Raw genomic sequence first — 18,758 nt, 5'->3', positions numbered from 1 at the left:
CAATTTTCATAAGGTAACTCTATTCAGTTCCTATATGCAACATGTCAATATTGACCTGCCAAATCTGAAGATGTTAGAATGGGAATGACCTCAACATCCACTCAGCCCAGTCTGTCCTGGACTAAGAATCTCCTCTAAGTCCTACCACAGAAAGTAGGCAGCAGGGTGGTTAAGTGGCTAGAGTAATGGAGTCAGAGATAGAAGGAAATACACCTTAAGTCACATGGTGGCTGTTTGACCCTGGCCAGTGTAAAAAAGCTAAGTATAAAACACAATCTCAAAAGCATGAAAATCTCTATGAAAATAAACTCATACAATTAATTTCAAAATGTAGATGTAATAGCATAGAAATCCTATGTAACCTCTGAACTAACATTATCACTCTGAGTGAATTTAGAACACTTTTGATTCTGATATCTAAAATACCCAATACACATATCAATACCTTGCTGCTTACTTCTACATTTCTATAAAATATGTACCCTTCCATGGCAAAAGAAGCAGAGTCTTGAACTATGATGATGATTGTCACTTTTATTCAGCTTAAGTTTGTCTTCTTTAACCCCTCTATATTGTCTTGTGGAAATTTATTTTGATTTGGGGACCCTACCTTTGGGCTGAGATTGGAAAGCCTTAGGCCCTCAGGGTCTCATCTGTGTGCCCCCCCCCTTCAGCTGAGCCAGAAAGCCCCGTGGGCTGTGCAAGACACTGGGTCAGACAGCTGGGGGAAAGAAGCACCCACCTCCCTCTGCCCTGAGTGGAGCTGAGAGATGCTGGGGCCTGTGCGGCTCCAGCATAGCCCCCCTCCCCCAAACAGCTGCAGCCCTGGCTGGCAGATTAGCTTGGTCTATGGGGGTGCAGGAAGCCTTGAGATTTAAGTGGAGAGAAGAAAAGGTATATATTTACCTGGGAGTTAGACTCAGGGGATGGAACTAGAGACGGGGCTACAAGGACGCAGGAGAAGACGAGAAGGACTAGGAGCAGGGAAAAGAGAGGCCGAAGGGCAGACTGACAGAGCAGACAGACAGAAGGTCAGTGAGAGAGAAACACAGGGGTTCAGTGGTAGCAGTAAGGAGAGGAAAGTTAGAAGCAGGGGGATTTACAAAGTGAAAGGGGAGTTATAATAAAATACCTAAGTGCCCTGAGACCTAAGGCCCTTATTGTATTCAAGAAGGTCCAGGACCAGCAGGTGGGAAAGAGATGCAGTGGAAAGAGACATGTTGCAACGCAGTCAGGTTGTACATTTTATTTCCCTGTATTCTTCATTTTAAATAGTATCTCATAAATAAACTCTGCTTTGGTTATTTAGATAAGAACCTTCTTAATATTTTGCTTATCAGTTTGGGAGCAGTGTGGTGGAACTTTAGAAATGGCCCACATTAAATTAATAGCAGTCAGATAGACAGTCAAAAGTCCCAGATCAGTCCTCCAGTTGGCTTTAGCCCCCCAAATTAGGCCTAATCATCAAAAATATTCCACATTTGAATGGTGACCGCGTCAGGACATACGGTCCAATTATAATTTTTCTAAACCTATAATTTTTAATAAGTCAAATTATATAATTTTTCCAGGTTAGATTAGTTATTAATAATTAATTTTTTACAGTCTGTTGGTCCTTTAATAATACAAATGCTTAATAAGGTTACTAATTAAGACAAAAGCAGATTAACAAAATTATGGACAAAAGGAGCATATCTGTGATTTAAAGGGTTTTCTAAGGTTGTCTTGGGAAAACCACAGCAGGTTAAGTTAGAATCACAGCCAGGCTGGGGAAGGGCTGAGCCTAATTGAGTAGAAGCTGCAAATATAGATACAGAAAGCTGTGCATGCACAAGATCAGAATCTGAGGAAGGTGGATTAGGTCTCTTGACCTCCTGGGCAGGAGGATCAAGGGGCTTGGCCAAGGGAGGTGGAGGTGGTGGGGTCTGGAGAGGAGGGGAGGGACCAGGACAATTTGAATCAGACTTGATTTTGAACTCAGGCCTGGGTTCCCCTTCCCCCACTTCTAGGGGATTAAAGTCTTCTAGAGAAGACTCCAGGCATGCAAAATTAGAGCAACAATTAGTGTTAGAACTTGGAAAAGCTACAGGAATCAGAGGTTTCTCTGAAAAAGCATGGGTGGCATATGAAAAAATGCTCTAAATCTCTAATGATTAGAGAGATGCAAATTAAAACAACTCTGAGGTACCACCTGACACCTATCAGATTGGCTAAAATGACAAAAAAGGAAAAAATAAATGTTGGAGAAGTTGTGGGAAAATTGGAACACTAATCCATTGTTGGTGAAGCTGTGAACTGATTCAACCATTCTGGAGAGCAGTTTGGAATTATGCCCAAAGGGCGATAAAGCTACCCATACCCTTTCACCCAGCAATACCAGTTTTGGGTCTTTTTCCCAAAGAGATCATGGAAGGGGGAAAGGGACCCACATGTACAAAAATATTTATAGCTGCTCTTTACGTGGTGGCAAAGAATTGGAGGTTGAGGGGGTGCCCATCAATTGGGGAATGGCTGGACAAGTTGTGGTATATGAATACAATGGAATACTATTGTGCTATAAGAAACGATAAGCAGGAGGAGTTCAGAGAAACCTGGAGGGTCTTGCATGGGCTGAGGATGAGTGAGATGAGCAGAACTAGAAGAACATTGTACACAGTAACATCAACGTTGAGTGTTGATCTACTGTGATGGACTATATTCTTCTCACCAATGCAATGGCACAGAAGAGTTCCAGGGAACTTGTGATGGAAGAGGATCTCCAAATCCAGGAAAAAAAAAAAAAGAACTGTGGAGTATAGATGTTGATTGAACCATACTATTTCTTTTGTTTTTGATGCTGTTGTTTTTTTTCTATTTTGAGGTTTTCCATCATTGCTCTGATTTTTTTTCTCTTATAACATGACTAATGCAGAAATAGGATTAATGTTATTATGTGTGTATATATACATATACATATACATATATATATATAAAACCTATATCAGATTACCTGCTGTCTAGGGGAGGGGGGAGGGAGGGGAGGGAGGGAGAAAAATCTGAAATTGTAAAGCTTGTATAAACAAAGGTTGAGAACTATCTTTACATGTAATGGAAAAAAAATAAAATACTTTATTAATTTAAAAAAAAAAGAAAGAAAAACCATGGGTGGGAGAGGTGGGGATATTTATATTCCCTTGTGTGAGCACCTTGCTGGCTCTTCTTACAAAAATTAAAAGAGAAAATCCACAAAAACAATGCATTAACATGATCTTATCCCCCATTTGTCTGGTTAAACAGAGTAAAATCAGAAATAGGGTATTTAGGGACTTGAAAAAAAAACATTTGAAAATTAAAAGGTAAAACAGCCAGTACTTAGCAGTTTAAAGGGACAGGGTAAGGGAAATTTCTTTCCCAACTGGAAGATCAGCAGACTGAGGTTCAGCTTTCCTCTTCACAGTCAGCCAAACTGTAAGGGGCTAAAATTCGAGCTATACTATCCAAAATCTAATGAGTGGCTCCCAATAAATTATAAGCTTTAGCAAGAGTATTTAAGTGTTTATGTATTTATTACAGAGCATTAGGATCAGAGAGAAAGGTAAAAATCTAACTATTTCTAAGAGACCCTATCATCTGACCCACCATGGCAAGGTCAGTAACCAAAAGAGCCAGAACCCCTTCTCAGCATCCGCTTCCTACTTCATGTCCCTCTCCCAGAAATGGCAGGCTTCCCAAGTTGATTGGCTGGTAGCCTTGATAGATAGTACCCACAGGCAAATGTCACTTCCTGATGCTAAGGACCTTGACCACATGGCTTGCCCTCAGAGGCCTTCTCCTCATGGCAGAGCTTTGCTACAGTAAGTCTCCAGCAGGTGGCATCATTCCAATCATTACACCAGTCACCTAACCTCAAAGGCTCAGTTTCTTCATCTATACAATAAAGTGAATAATAGTAAATTTGTCATTAGTTTGTTGTGAAGATAAAATGAGCTAATCTACATAAAATGTTTTATGAAACTTAAATAGCCATATGAATGCTCAGCAACATCATTGTCATTGTTTTTACAACATCATCATGTGCTTTTCCTTGGAAAAAAGAAATAGAAAGTGAAGCCCCATTTCCCCCCACCTCAGAGTCAGTCCACTTGACTTTGGGATAATTCTAAATGGAGGAAGATTTTCTTCACATAAAGTTCCAGTTTGCATTTTTCCAACTGTCAGCCAATGCTCTCTTCTTACCCTTGTGATTAAGCAGAACACATCTAATGCATCTTTCATGTGATGGCTCTAGAAAAGAAATAACTATTTCCTCTAAACTTCCTTGTGTAGCCAGGGTTGAAGTTGCAATAAATGCAATGGATTTTTCTAAAAAGATATCCTTATTTCCAAGTGTTGTTATACTTTCTTTTTTTATCATTATTTTCTAAATTTTAATTTTTAAAAAATATTTTATTTTAATTTTTTTCTAACTAAATGTAAAGCTATTTTTGTTTCTATTTTTTCTCTCACCTTTCCTTCCCTCACCCCTCCTGAAGGCAGCAAACAATCTGATAGAGGTTATATGTTACAATCATGTTAAGCATATTTTCAGATTAGTCATGTTGTAGGAGTAGAATCAGAAAAAAGGGAAAATACAAGAAAAATAAACAAAAACAAGAATAAAAAAAACAACAAAAATGAAAATAGTATGCTTCAATCTGCATGCAAACTTCATAGTTCTTTTTTTCTGAATGTGGAGAGCATTTTACAGCAGAAGTCTTTTGGCATTGTCTTGGATCATATTATTGCTGAGAATAGTTAAATCTGTCACAGTTGATCATCACACAATGTTATTTATACTTTGTACAATGTTCTCTTGGTTTTACTCTTTTCACTCAGAATCAATTCATGTCAGTCTTTCTAGATTTTTCTGAAATTTATTTGCTTATCATTTCTTATAGCATAATAGTGTTCCATTGCATTCATAAAGCACAACTAGTTTAGCCATTTCCCAATTGATGGGCATCCCCTCATAACTTTGCTACCACAAAAAGAGCAGCTATAAATATTTTTTGTGATCTTTTTGGGATATAGACCTAGTAGCAGTATTGCTGAGTCAAAGGGTATGCACAATTTTATAGCTTTTGGGGCACAATTCCAAATTGCTCTCCAGAGCTCCACTAACAGTGCATTACTGTTCCTATTTTCCCACCTCTTCTCCAACAATTATCTTTTTCCTTTTTGTTTTCATATTAGCTAATTGCATAGGTGTGGGGTGGTACATCAGAGAAGTTTTAATTTACATTTCTCTAATCAGTAGTGATTGAGAACATATTTTCATGTGGCTATAGATAGCTTTAATTTTGTCTTTGGAAAATTACTTATTCATATTCTTTGACCATTTCTCCATTGTGGAATGACTTGTATTCTTATATATTTGATTCAGTTCTCTATATATTTTCGATATGATGTCTTTATCAGAAACACTGTCTGTAAATATTTTCACCAGCTTTTCAGTTATACTTTCAAAGTTTCTTTCCAACTTTTCTGTTATGTCATCACACTTTGCTTTCAAACAGGTCATTGAAAACCTTGGACCTTTGGAACTTATTCTCAACACCCCAAGCCATCATCGGGTTCATCATGGTGAGTGAGTATGGAGAGTATGTGTTGTTATTTAAATTTGGACACACATGTTTATTGCTACTTCTTGGTGTAATTATATTAGAATGCACCTATTCTAATTTGAGCAGTATGTTAAGAAGCCCAGTCTAACTTGTATTCTTGGCTTGACCTTATGGCCTAGACATGTGAGGAGGGAATCTGCTTATCTTCTCCACCTTGGCATCCCACGAACCTAAGCGAAGGGGAAAATGGATTAAGTAGGCTTGGGAATGATTCTTCTAGTGGCATGCAATGGCCCAAACCTTTGGCACAGAAACTTTTGATGCTCTGTTCATACATGGATGAGAGTATGTCCTAGGCAATCTGGCTCCAGCATGCTCTCTGCCACATTACAGCCCTTGTCTCTGCACCCAGCAGTTCCATTTGGGCCATGTGTGAAAATGTGACATGGCTCCCAGGTCTACTAGTTTCACTTATTAATTTCAGAGAATAGATTCCCTGGATTTTCCCTCTATAACCAATGTGATCTAGTCAGTTCATGATTAAAGGAGCTTTCTTTTCCTGAGGAAAAAAATGGGGAAAACATTTAGGACTGCTAACCTGCTCAAATCTCAGTGCATCATAGGTTTAGAACTGGAAGAGACTTTAGCCTAACCTGCTTCTCATCCCCTAATTTAATAGATCATGCAATTGAGCTTTAGAAAGTTTAAGTCACCTAATATCAGTCTTTTTAAAATATTTATTTATTTAGAATTTTCCCTACTTGACATGTAAAAACATCAATTTTTAAAACTTTGTGTTCTGAATTCTCTTCCTTCCTCCCTATCCTCCTAAGAACTCAAGCCATTCAATATAAATGATACATATGCAGTCATGCAAAACATAGCAGACAAAAAAACATTTAGAAAAATGAACTAACAACAACAACAAAATATGCTTCCATCTATATTCAAATACCATCAGTTCTTTCTCTGTAGATGGACTGCATTAAATAAGTCCTTCAGAGTTGTCTTGGATCATTGCACTGTTGAAAACAACTCACTCATTTGCAGCAGATCATCTTACAATAATGCTGTGATTTTGTATACAATACTTTTCACTTGGCATCAGCTCATGTAAGTCTTTCCAGGATTTTCTCTTAGCATCTTGCTCATATTTAAAAAAAATACTAATCTACATATATATATATATATATATATACATACATATATATATAAATATATATATATATATATATATTGTTTTAAAGGGAGATTTCCTTAGAAAATACCCATGAGGTTGATTATTGCGACAATAATAGCTAACATCTATATAGTACCTTATACCTGACAAAGAATTTGCATCACAGTAGCCCAGCAAAATATGATGATCATCATCATCATCTTACATTTCTCTTACCTCTGCTTCAAGTTTTTCCCCAGTTACAATTGCTGTTTCCCTCCATCCTATTCGTTCCCCATGATTTTTATTCTATTATCTATCTTCTTTTATACGATGCCTCCTCAAAAGTGTTTTGCTTCTGACTGCCCCTCCCCCAATTTGCCCTCTCTTCCTTCACCCATCCCCCTTTATTCCCTTGCCCTTCCACTTCCCTACAGTGCAAGATATATTACAATACCCACTTGAGTGTGTATGTTATTCCCATTTTAAGCCAATTCTGATGAGAGTAAGGCTCTTTCACTCCCCTGTTTCTCCCCCATCTTCCACTCCACTTCATAGTCAAATAGTCTTTTGATACCAAATCCTATGTGTTTTTTTTCCACACCACTTTTTGTAACATAAAACACTATATTTTTAAATAGCTTCCTTGTCTATTAAACTATAATAATAATGGCAATCATCTCTAAGAGTTGTTATGATGATCAAATGAAATATTTGTAAAGCACTTCACAAGCCTTAAATTTCTGTAAATACTTGCCATCATTATGATTATTGTTATTACTATTAGTACAAACAGTTTGATTCAGGTAAGTTTATGTCTAATTTTCAATTGTTAAATTGTTTCAGTTATTTATGACTCTGTGATTTTCTTGGCAAAAATATTGGAGTGGTTTGACATTTCCTTCTCCATCTCATTTTTCAGATGAGGAAACTGAGGCAAACAGGGTTAAGTGACTTACCTAGGGTCACACAGCTAATAGGTTTCTGAGGCCAGACTTGAACACATGAAGATGCATTTTTTTTAAATCCAAGAATCTTTTTTTATTATGATTTTTAGTCATTTATGCCATGAATTCATAGGACATTTGTTCCAACAGCTCAGTTTCCTTTCCATTGGTCCTCAAAAAGTGTGCTTCTCTGGGTGGAGCACGCTGATGTTTCAGTTGAACCCAGGTGCCTTTTTCTTTGGCCTGCTCCTTTTTCTGGTCATTTTCTTTTACCCTCTTCAGGAAGCTATCTCTGCTCTTAGAATGCTTAATATGCTCAATACGCACATTAATTCTCTTGGCTAGAATCTTGCCCTTAACATGTTTGTTTACAACAATGCCTACCACATGTTGAATAACATTATGGACCCGTCCAGTCTTGCCATGGTAACATTTGTGGAGCATTCCTTGCTGAACTGTGCCCATACCCTTGACATTTACTATGTCAACTTTCTTGTATATTCGCATATATGTAGCCAAAGGGACATCATGTTTTCTTTCTTTCTTTCTTTCTTTCTTTCTTTCTTTCTTTCTTTCTTTCTTTCTTTCTTTCTTTCTTTCTTTCTTTCTTTCTTTCTTTCTTTCTTTCTTTCCTTCTTTCCTTCTTTCTTTCCTTCTTTCCTTCTTTCTTTCCTTCTTTCTTTCTTCCTTGGCAATCAACATTTATTTTATTTTTTCCCCATTACATGTAAGGGTAGTTTTCTACATTCATTTTCACAAGATTTAGAGTTCCAAATTTTTCTCCTTCCCTCCCTCCCTTTCCTCTCCCCTCCACAAGTTCGTAATCAGGTTATATATAACACCTTGTTTTCTAAAGGGCCTAGAAAACATATATCGTGTCCCTCTCCTTTTTCCTTTTGTGTTCCTCATTTTGGCACAACTCACTGGAATATGGCAGAGCTGGCAGGAAGGAAATAAAGATGTATCTTACTCACTTCATGCCCAGTGCTTTTACTGTCCTACCAATTCAGTTGCTAATAACTAAGCACCTAACATAACCACACTATGAAAAAAAAAAGAAAATCACTCATTGTTTTATGAGAACTCATCATTTAGCAGATGGGTTAGAAGACAAGCTGGTGGCAATATCTTAATGAGCTCTCTAAGCCTTGGGCCAGTCAATGACTTAATATTAAGTTTTGGAAGCAAGGGCAGAAAAGAAAAAAAATCCTCTTTCACAGATGATGGTAAGTTTCTGAAAGATCAAGTAAGTTATACCTCACCAACTGACAGGCATAAAGTGAATAAAATGGGGAATCAACCCAATCATTAGCTGTCCAAGGTATCCATTAGGTTCTTGTCATTCCCATCTTCATTTATTCTCCAGATTTCTTCACTTCCCTACTTCTATTTGTAAATCCACCATTTGTCACAGTGTCTGACATATAGTGAGCAACCAGGTGGTGCAGTGAATAGAGTACTGGGCCTGAAGTAAGAACTACATCTTCCTGAATTAAAATCTAGCCTCAGATCTTAACTATCTGTGTGCCACTGGGCAAATCACTTAACCCTATTTGCCTCATTTTCCTCATCTGTAAAATAAGATGGGGAAGGACATGACAAATGATTTCAATATCAATGCCAAGAAACCCCAAATGTGGTCATAAGGAGTTAGATATGACATATAGCAAACATCTAATGGCTGCACAGTTTGCATATTTTGTCTTTCAGCTATCTATCTAATCTAATTTATCTATTAATCTAACCATTTAATCATTCAACTATCTGGATGTCTGCTTTTCTATTTGACTTCATTGCTATTCTGATAGGGTACAAAGGTATGGATGTTCAGGGAAGACTGGTACCTCTCGCATCATGCCTGCTGAGCCCTTTTCATTGTTGCTTTCCAACTTTGGTGTCCACCTGTTACCCAACTCTCACCTGTGGCTCCAACAAAATGTAGAATGCTTAGTGTCCACATGCCAATAAATCATTTTGGCAAATGAGCTAAATCAGGTTGATGTTAACTGATGGGCCTCAAGCCCACAGCCGAGGAAAGGGATGTTTCCATCCCAAATATATAAAGACTTTCCCCAGCAGAATGTGTGGATATGAACAAGTTATCCAAATGGTGAAGGAAGGCTCTGTAAATCAGGTAGAGCTTGGTCAGACGTTTAAGATGCCAAGGTCATCCACTACATCCTGAGCTATCACCAGTTATCTTGAGTTTTGTCTTCCGCTGGAATGCAGTGACTCTATAAGACTCAGTGTAGCCAGTAATTTTGCACAACTCTGCCTCACAAAACCACAATTTAGGCATGGCTCAAAATGCATTAGCCACCCATTCCATTTTACCATTTTACCTACCTCAAAGTCCTTTGGCAACAGGCAAGCAATAAAGCAGCAACAGGAAGAAAATTAATATATTGAACTTCCCACTGAAGAAGAGGTTTGGATGGAATTTGGCTCCTCGTGTGTGGCAAAGCATTTGGTGCTCAATCTATTCCATCTGAAATTTACAAGGTAGGGGGTCCACTGCTCATATAGAAGCTGACTAAAATCTTCCCTATTATATAGCAAGAGGAGGATATCCCTGAGAAGTTCAAGGATGCTTCCACTGTCCATCTTTATCAAGGAAAGGGAAATGTGCTGTCCTGTGACAATCATGGGGGAGGGTCTCTGTCTCTTAGTCATTTCAGGTAAGATTCTTATTAGAGGACACTATAATACACTAATCCATCATTTAGAAAATTGTCATCTACCCTCTGAGAGTCATTGTGGCTTCAAAAAAGTCCAAAGAATGGTCAATATGGTATCTGCTATCCTGATAATTCCAAGAGAAATGCCAGGAGCAGAACAGAGGTCTGTCCAGGACATGCCTTGGTTTGACCAGATCCTCTAATGCTGTCATGGGCACTTCTGGAAGATCATGGCAAAATTTGGTTTCCCAGAAAAGTTCATTAGAATAGTATGCCAGGGGGCAGCTAGATAGTGCAGTGGATAGAGCACCGGCCCTGGATTCAGGAGGACCTGAGTTCAAATCTGGCCTCAGACACTTAACACTTACTAGCTGTGTGACCCTGGGCAAGTCGCTTAACCCCAATTGCCTCACTAAAAAAAAAAAAAAGAATAGTATGCCAGTTCCATGATGACATGCTTGTATGGGTTCTGGATAATGGATGACACTTTTGCATTTTCCCAGTCACCAGAGGAGTGAAAAAAGGCTGTGTCCTTGCTCCCATATATTTTAGCATGTTGTTTTCAATAATGTTGTCAGACACCTTCAATGAGGATGGAAACATCAGGTCAGCCACTGAAATTATTTAACTTAAAAAGACCACAAGCCAAGACTAAATGGGAAAGACGTTTGATGCATAACTTTCTATTTGCAAATGATTATGGACTTGGTGAAGCCTCTGCGGCTGAGATACAACAGAGTTTGGATCAATTATCTACCACTGCTGCTAATTTTGGCCTGATAAAGAATGCCAAGGTTCTCCACCAGCCAGAAGTGCTCTATCCATACGTGGAATCATTGGTTACAGCTAATGGAGAAGTAGTAAATACTGCGGATAAGTTCACTTACCTTGGCAGTGTATTTTCCAGGGATGTCTGCATAGATGATGAGGTTGATACACACAATGCCAGAGCTAGCTCAGTGTTTGGAGGCTTCAAAGGAACGTATGAGAAAAGAGTTATTAGACTGACCAGCAAACAGAAGGTCTACAGAGCTGTTTTGCTGAGCACAATGTTACATGCCTGTGAAACCTGGACAATAGGGAGCCTTGGAATCATCAGCATCAGTGGCTACTTCTGAAACTTGGCCCAAAGACTGGTGAGGGGGTCCAGAGGGTGGCCTGGGGTAAATAGTAGGGCTTTCTGCTGGAGCAGAGGCAGAGCATGACTCGAGTGCATATGGCCCAGTGAGAGAGGGTCACAGGCACAACAAGCCTACATACAATCAGATTTCAATTAGAGTTCTGCTCCCAGGTTAAAGAGTAATCAGGCTCATGGTTACTGACAGGCCAGGTAGGCTGAGCATGAGCCTCTCTTTAAATTGTACCTCCTCGGACCCCCTGAAACTTGGGCCAGTGCATCCTGGAAACAGCACTACACGTTAAAAAAAAGGAATTAAAAGCCAAGAAATAGGCAGCAAGATGAGAAGGCAGAAAAGGCAGCAGACAGTGGAAAATTTCTTTGGTAACAAGGTAGATCAAAATATACCCCCCAAAAGAAGATAACAAAGTCAAAGCTCCTACCTCCAAAGTTTCCAAGAAAAATAGGAATTAGTCTCATGCCATGGAAGCACTCAAAAAGAACTTTGAAGATGAAGTAAGAGAGATAGAGGAAAAATGGAAAGAGAAAAGAGAGTGAGGCAGGAGCATCATGAAAAAAAAAAGTCAATAGCTTGGAAAGGCAAATTGGCCAAATGGAAGAGGAGATACAAAAGTTCTCTGAATAAAATCATTGCTTAAGAATTAGGATAAAACAAAGAGAAGCTGATGATTATGATAAATCAAGACTCAATAAAGCAAATCCAAATGAATAAAAAATAGAGGGCAGTATGAAATATCTCCTTGGAAAAATGGCTGACCTGGAAAATAGATGAAGGAGAGATAATTTGCAAATCAATGGACTACCTCAAAACCATTATCAAAAAATGAGCTAAGACATCACCTTCCAAGAAATTGCGAGGGAAAATTGCCCTGATATTCTAGAAGAAGAAGGTAAAATAGAAATGGAAAGAATCCATCTATCACATCCTGAAAGAGATCCAAAAATGAAAACTTCCAGGAATATCATAGCCAAATTCCAGAGATCCCAGGTAAAGGAGAAAATATTGCAAGCAGCTATAAATAAGTAATTCAAGTACTGTGGAGCTACAGTCAGCATAACCAAATATCTAGCAGTTTCTACATTAAAGGACCAGAGATCATGGAATATATGATATGATATTCTGGAGGGCAAAGGAACTGGGATTAAAACCAAGAATCACCTACCCAGCAAATCAGTGTAATCTTTCAGGGGAAAAATGGGACTTCAATGAAAGACAGGACTTTCAGTTATTCTTGATGAAAAAACCTGAACTGAATAGAAAATTTGACTGTCAAATACAAAACTTACAGAAGTATAAAAAGGTAAACAGGAAAAATAAATCATGAGGGATGTTAACAGATTAAAGTGTTTACATTCCTACGTGGGGAAATGATACTTCTAATTTAAAAGAACTTTCTCAGTATTAGGGCAGGTTAGCTGTTGATTCATTTAAATTTTGTTGTCAGTTCTTCAGGAGTTATATTTTTGTTTTGTTTTGTTTTTATTTTGTTTTTCTCTTAGGAAGAAACCGTTATTGCATAGACAAAAATTTTGCTGGCACCCTTATTATTTGGGATAGAATTTTTGGTAAGTAACATTAGTGGAAATCAAGCAAGCAAATTAGTGTTCTAATTAGCACAAATGTAGTGAATGGTTTCTGAAGTTTTACTTTTTAAATCTCTCTTCCAGGAACATTTGAAGCAGAAAATGAAAAGGTTTCATATGGCCTCACCCACCCCATTAACACCTTTGAACCACTTCAAGTACAGGTATGCTCAATTTTTTTTTCATTTTGGGGGCATGAACACAGCCAAGTCAAATCAACAAGCATTTATTAATTCTTTTCTGGGAGAGGAGAGGAGATGAGAGGAGAGAGGGAGGGAGGAAGGGGGAGGAAGGGAGGGAGAAGGAGAGGGAGAGATTCACAGACAGCATACACAGGCACACAGAGACTACAAAGACAGAGACAAAGAGACAGAGACAGAGAGGAGAAAAGAGGAGAGGAGAAGGGAAGGGAAGATATGAAAAGAGGGAGGGAAGGAAGGAGAAGGGGGGACATATGGTTTTCCTATAGTCAAACATGAGGACCAGTATGCATCACAGACAGTGTGTGAATTCAGTGTTTCTGCACTATCAGGATAACTTTCTTTGTTTTCTATATTGCTGCCTCAAATATAAATATCCAAGAAGTTGACCAGGTGATATAACTGTCATTCATTTGAAAACATCTGTAATTCTCTCTATTTTTGAAAAATAAATCTGGCCTGGATGGTTTCCTGCATCCCAGTATGCCTTGAACTAATGAATCATTTTAATTAATAAACGATCTTTTGTTAAGCCCCTTTTATATGTCAGGTGGGTCAGCTAAGTGGTGAAGTGGATAGTGTGCTAAAACTGGAATCAGGAAGACTCATCTTCTTGAATTCAAATCTGGCCTCACACACTTACTAAATGTGTGACCCTGGGCAAGACACTTAACCCTGCTTCTTTTATTTTCCTCATCCGGAAAATGAATTGTAGAAGGAAATGGCAAATCCTCCTGTATTTTTGCCAAGCAAACCCCAAAAGGAATCACACCTGACTAAAAATCAACCGAACAACAATGTGTCAGGCCCTGTTCTGGATGCTGGGAGATAAGCAAACAAACAAACAAAAACATGCACACAATTTATGATCCAGTTCCTAATTGATATAAGCTTATATTTTAATTTAAGAAGGAGAGTGGGGCCGGTAAATACATGTACTTCGGTTGAAAAGTCAGAAACAATTGGAACTGGAAGAGGACTTGGATAAGAAAAGGACACTTGGTTGACCTGAAACTCCCTCTATTAGATTGATGAGATTGATTGTGTCATTTACATTCTCAGTGGTCACATGAGAAATGAGGATGGCCTAAAGTTCAGCTCAAGGACCCTATAAGCACTATTTAGTTCACAGAGAGGGAGGGAAACATTGGGAAATCAGGGTAGTTGAGCAGTAATAATTTTTGAGAATGGGGTTTATTTTATTTTTAATTTATGGAATAAAATAAGCTATTCCATAGCAATACAATAAAAATGATGATTGCACCTGCACCTGCGAATTTATTATTTATTTATTAACATTTATATAGTTATTATTTATTTATTTAATTATTTATTATTCCTTTCAAATATACAATAAAATTATCATGTCAATTTCTTTTCTTTCCTCCCCCCATTCTAGAGATGGCTACCATTAGACACAAATGGTGTGTTTGTGCATGTATGAAATATATGTGTGTAAATATGAATATATGTATATAAGTACATATAATAATTTTACATATGTATGTATAATTATTCCATACACACTTCTATTTATATATGTACAAATATTCTATATTATATATGTTTACATTTCTGTTTGTATGTCTTATATGTTTATGTACACACAAGCATGTAAATTTATTCTATGTATACTTGCATTTATCACTTCTTACTCTTGAAGCAGATAGGATCCTTATATGTCCTTTATAGTTAATTTGAATATTTATGATAGTCAAAATAACATATTTTCTTGGGGCAGCTAGGTGTCGCAGTGGATAAAGCACTGGCCCTGGAGTCAGGAGTACCTGAGTTCAAATCTGGCCTCAGACACTAAACACTTACTAGCTGTGTAACCCTGGGCAAGTCACTTAACCGCAATTGCCTCACTAAAAAATATAATAAAACATAAAATAACATATTTGCTCAAAGTGGTTCTGCTGCCGCTTCACTCTTCAATATTTCATGTAAGTTTTTCCATATTTTTCTAAAATTACTGAGCTCAGCATTTCTTCTAACACAATAGTATACTATCACAATAATAAACCACAACTTGTTTAGCCATTGTCCAATTGATGGGCATCCCTGAAATTTCTGGTTCTTTGCCAATACAAAGAGATCTGCTATAAGCATTTTAGAACATACAGGCTCTTTGCCTTTTACTTTAATCATCTTTGGAGATAGACCAAGTATTGGTATTGCTGGGTCAAAGGGTATAGGTAATTTAGTAACTCTTTGGGTATAAATCTGGATTGCTCTCTATAATCTTTGGGTCACTTTACAATCCCACCAAAAATGAATTAGTGTCCTATTTTTTCCACATCTTCTCCAACATTTGTCACTTTACCATTCTATCATTTTCACCAATCTTTCAGGTATAAAATAACTCAAGGTTGTTTTGACTTGCATTTCTCTAATCAATAGTGATTTAGAGAATTTTGCATATAAGTATAAATTGTTTTGATTTCTTCATGGGGAAACTGCCAGTTCATATCCTTTGACCAAATAACAAGTGTGGAATAACTTGTGTTCTTAGAGACTTAACAAAGTTCTTTTAAAAAAAAAAAATAGATATGAGGGGCAGCTAGATGGCGCAGTGGATAGAGCACTGGCCCTGGAGTCAGGAGTACCTGAGTTCAAATCCGGCCTCAGACACTTAATACTTACTAGCTGTGTGACCCTGGGCAAGTCACTTAACCCCAACTGCCTCACTTAAAAAAAAAAAAACAAAAACATAGATATGAGACCTTTATTTGAGAAACTGTTCATAACATTTTCACCCAAATTTTGTTTTTCTTCAGATCACAGATACATTTGTTTTATTTATACAAAACACTTTAATTTAATGTCATTGAAATTATCCATTTTACACCAAACCTTGCTCTCAGTCTCTTGTTTATTCGTAAATTATTTGCCTATCCATAATATTGAGAAGTAGTATGTTCCATGTTTTTCTAATTTTCGTGCAAAATATCTGCATGTAACTAGGCCATGAATCCAATTTGATGTTATCTTGGTAAATGGTGTAAGATATTAGTCTATGCCCACTTTCTACCCTAATGCTTTCCCAATAATTTTGGTCAAATAATTAACGCTTATTTCAAAATATTAATTCTTTATACTTGTAGAATATAAGGCTATTGTGTTTATTTGCTGTAGTAAATTGTATGTCTACCTTATTCAGTTGATCAGCCTTTCTTTTTCTTAGTGAGTAGGAGATAAATTTGATAATTACTGCCTTAAAATATAGTTTAATATCTAATACTGTTAAACCTCCTTCCTTTACATGATTCCAATGAATTTTGTTGTTATTTTCTCTAATTCAGTAAAATATTTTTTGGTAACATAATTGGGATGCTTTTGAATATATAAATTAGTTTGAGTGAAATTGTCACTTTTATTATCTTAGCCCTGTCTACCCATGAATAATTAGTATTTCCTCAGTATTTAAATCTGATTTTATTTGTATAAAAAGTTTTAAAAAATAATTTTGTTTATATTGTTCCTATAATGTAGATTATAATTTGAGGTTTTATAAGGAATTAATTGTGATTTAGGGTTTCCATGTCCATATCTTTGCTTCATTATGATCAGGTTGAAAAGATGTAAACTTGAAAAGCCTAAGAGAAGATGGGTGTGTACTTGAAGAGATTATAGGAAAGAACAACTAAATATCTGTGCCTCTTCTAGTAGTTCCCCTAGGTCCACATGGGCCTGGCCAAATTATAATGGGGACAGCCCAGGGGGTATGTTAAACTAAATGGAAACTCAGCAGGGGTAAGAAACTCTCCTTCCTGTGGGAGAGGAAAAAGGGGGGGGGAGAGAGAGAAGCTGTGTGTGGAGCTTCAGCCGGAACCTGGGAAAGACTGCACAGCTGACTCTTATTGAAACTACAGACCCCAGGTGGTGGTAAGTTTGTGTAAGTGAGAGAGCTCTTTGAGCTAGCTGAGCTGGAAGCAAATTTGGGTTTTGAGTCAGTCTTTGCTAGAGCCAGGGAACTTATTCATTTTCTCTTCCCCTATTCCCCTTCTCGTTGTCCCTGGCTTTATTAACTTCACCTGTGTTGTAAATTTTGTTCCCTTTAATAAAACCTGGTTTGTTTGTGGAAAAGAGGCTGTTAATTTACTTTCTTATTAGGCTGGTAGGAATAACTAAAAAAGGAAGTTTGGAAGGGAGGAAACTTTGGACCTAGGAGTCTCTCATTATTTTCTGAACCCCAACATTATGGCAAGCTGCCAAATTAACTATCCCCATATTAAATTTGGTCCTGACAGTTAAAAGATAGAGGATTCCAGTTGATCTCTAAAGGATGGGATAGATGTTGATAGAATATTCAAATATTCAATATTTTAGTAACTGCCTACTATAATATATACCTTAGATTGTTACTTACTTCCCTTCAATACTTATCTGATGTGTTTTCCATCTCCTTTCTTCCTGTTCTGTCTCCTTTCCTTCCTCCTTCTTTCTTCCCTTCCCTCCAATCTTTCATTCTTCCCTCAATCTCTTCTTCTCTCCATTCCTCACCTATTTACCAAGTATTTCCTACATGAACAGAATGATGCTAGATAGGCATTGGGAGGTATCCAAAGAAGGACAAAGCATTATTTCCGAGTTTCACAGCAAGTTTTATAGCATGTAGCATATGCTACTGTCAGTTTTATTTTCTTTTTGTAAAAATAGTGCTCTGTTTTATTTGAATTCCGTTCCTCACTGTTTTATTCACTTTAACTGAAGCCAGGTTATATTTTTATCCTTTTAAATGAAACCTCACCTGTGGCATTTAAACATTTATGGGTTCCCTATCTATGTCCCACATTTTAGGGAACTTAGCTGGGGTTTCTAATATATTGTTACTTAGAAATTAGAGCCCATAGCACCAGTTTTGGACATTAAGCATTTATTAAAGCATATTAAATATTGGTAAAGATAGAGCACATGTCCCCAAAAGTTTAGAAGTTTAGAGAAGAGAGAGTAAGCCATGTCCTGCCTCCTTGAGCATCCCAGCCAAGAGAGACTCTGAGCATAAGTTACTTGCAGTCAGGAGGAGAGACAGCCCTTCCACACTGCTCAAAGCTAATTGGCTAACATCATACTAATCCATTGGTTCAATGGACTTGAGGGTGGTCTGGCACAGTACATGCTGAGGTCAAAGTACAGAGGGCAGGACCTCTGGGGGGGGAAGCTTTCAGGTAGCTGTGGTTTTGAGTGAGATAACTTACTGTAGGTAATCATCAAGGTCAATCTACCTTTCCTCTGAAATTCTCCTGACTCTGGGTTGGCCTTAAGAAAGGTCAGGCAAGGCTCTCTGGTTTAGGCCCTTGAGCGGGGGCCTTTGGGAGTCCCCAAACCCATTATTTTCTCACACACCACACACACATCTACACACATTGATTCTCTTCATTAATGCCTCTCTTCATTCTTGCTTTGGGCAGAATGCTATTCTGGAGCTTTCCCTGGAAATCTATAATCACTGGTTCTTCCCCTGATC

The 18,758-nt window shown here is 37.6% G+C and overlaps 1 protein-coding gene across 1 annotated transcript in view; it reads left to right on the top strand.

The window, feature by feature from the left end:
• The window catches only part of AGMO (alkylglycerol monooxygenase), a 367,408-nt gene that overhangs the window by 173,082 nt on the left and 175,568 nt on the right, over positions 1–18,758 (top strand). The window contains exons 6-8 of the mRNA XM_043969423.1: positions 5,535–5,601; positions 13,005–13,070; positions 13,173–13,252. Of these exons, the coding sequence (XP_043825358.1) occupies positions 5,535–5,601; positions 13,005–13,070; positions 13,173–13,252 (213 nt within the window). The remainder of the gene's footprint in view (positions 1–5,534; positions 5,602–13,004; positions 13,071–13,172; positions 13,253–18,758) is intronic.

Source organism: Dromiciops gliroides, chromosome 5 (genome assembly GCF_019393635.1).
Source record: "Dromiciops gliroides isolate mDroGli1 chromosome 5, mDroGli1.pri, whole genome shotgun sequence".
In the NCBI taxonomy this organism is placed as follows: Eukaryota; Metazoa; Chordata; class Mammalia; order Microbiotheria; family Microbiotheriidae; genus Dromiciops; species Dromiciops gliroides.
The sequence above is the reverse complement of the archived record's forward strand: the minus strand, read 5'-3'. Positions and strand labels throughout refer to the sequence as shown.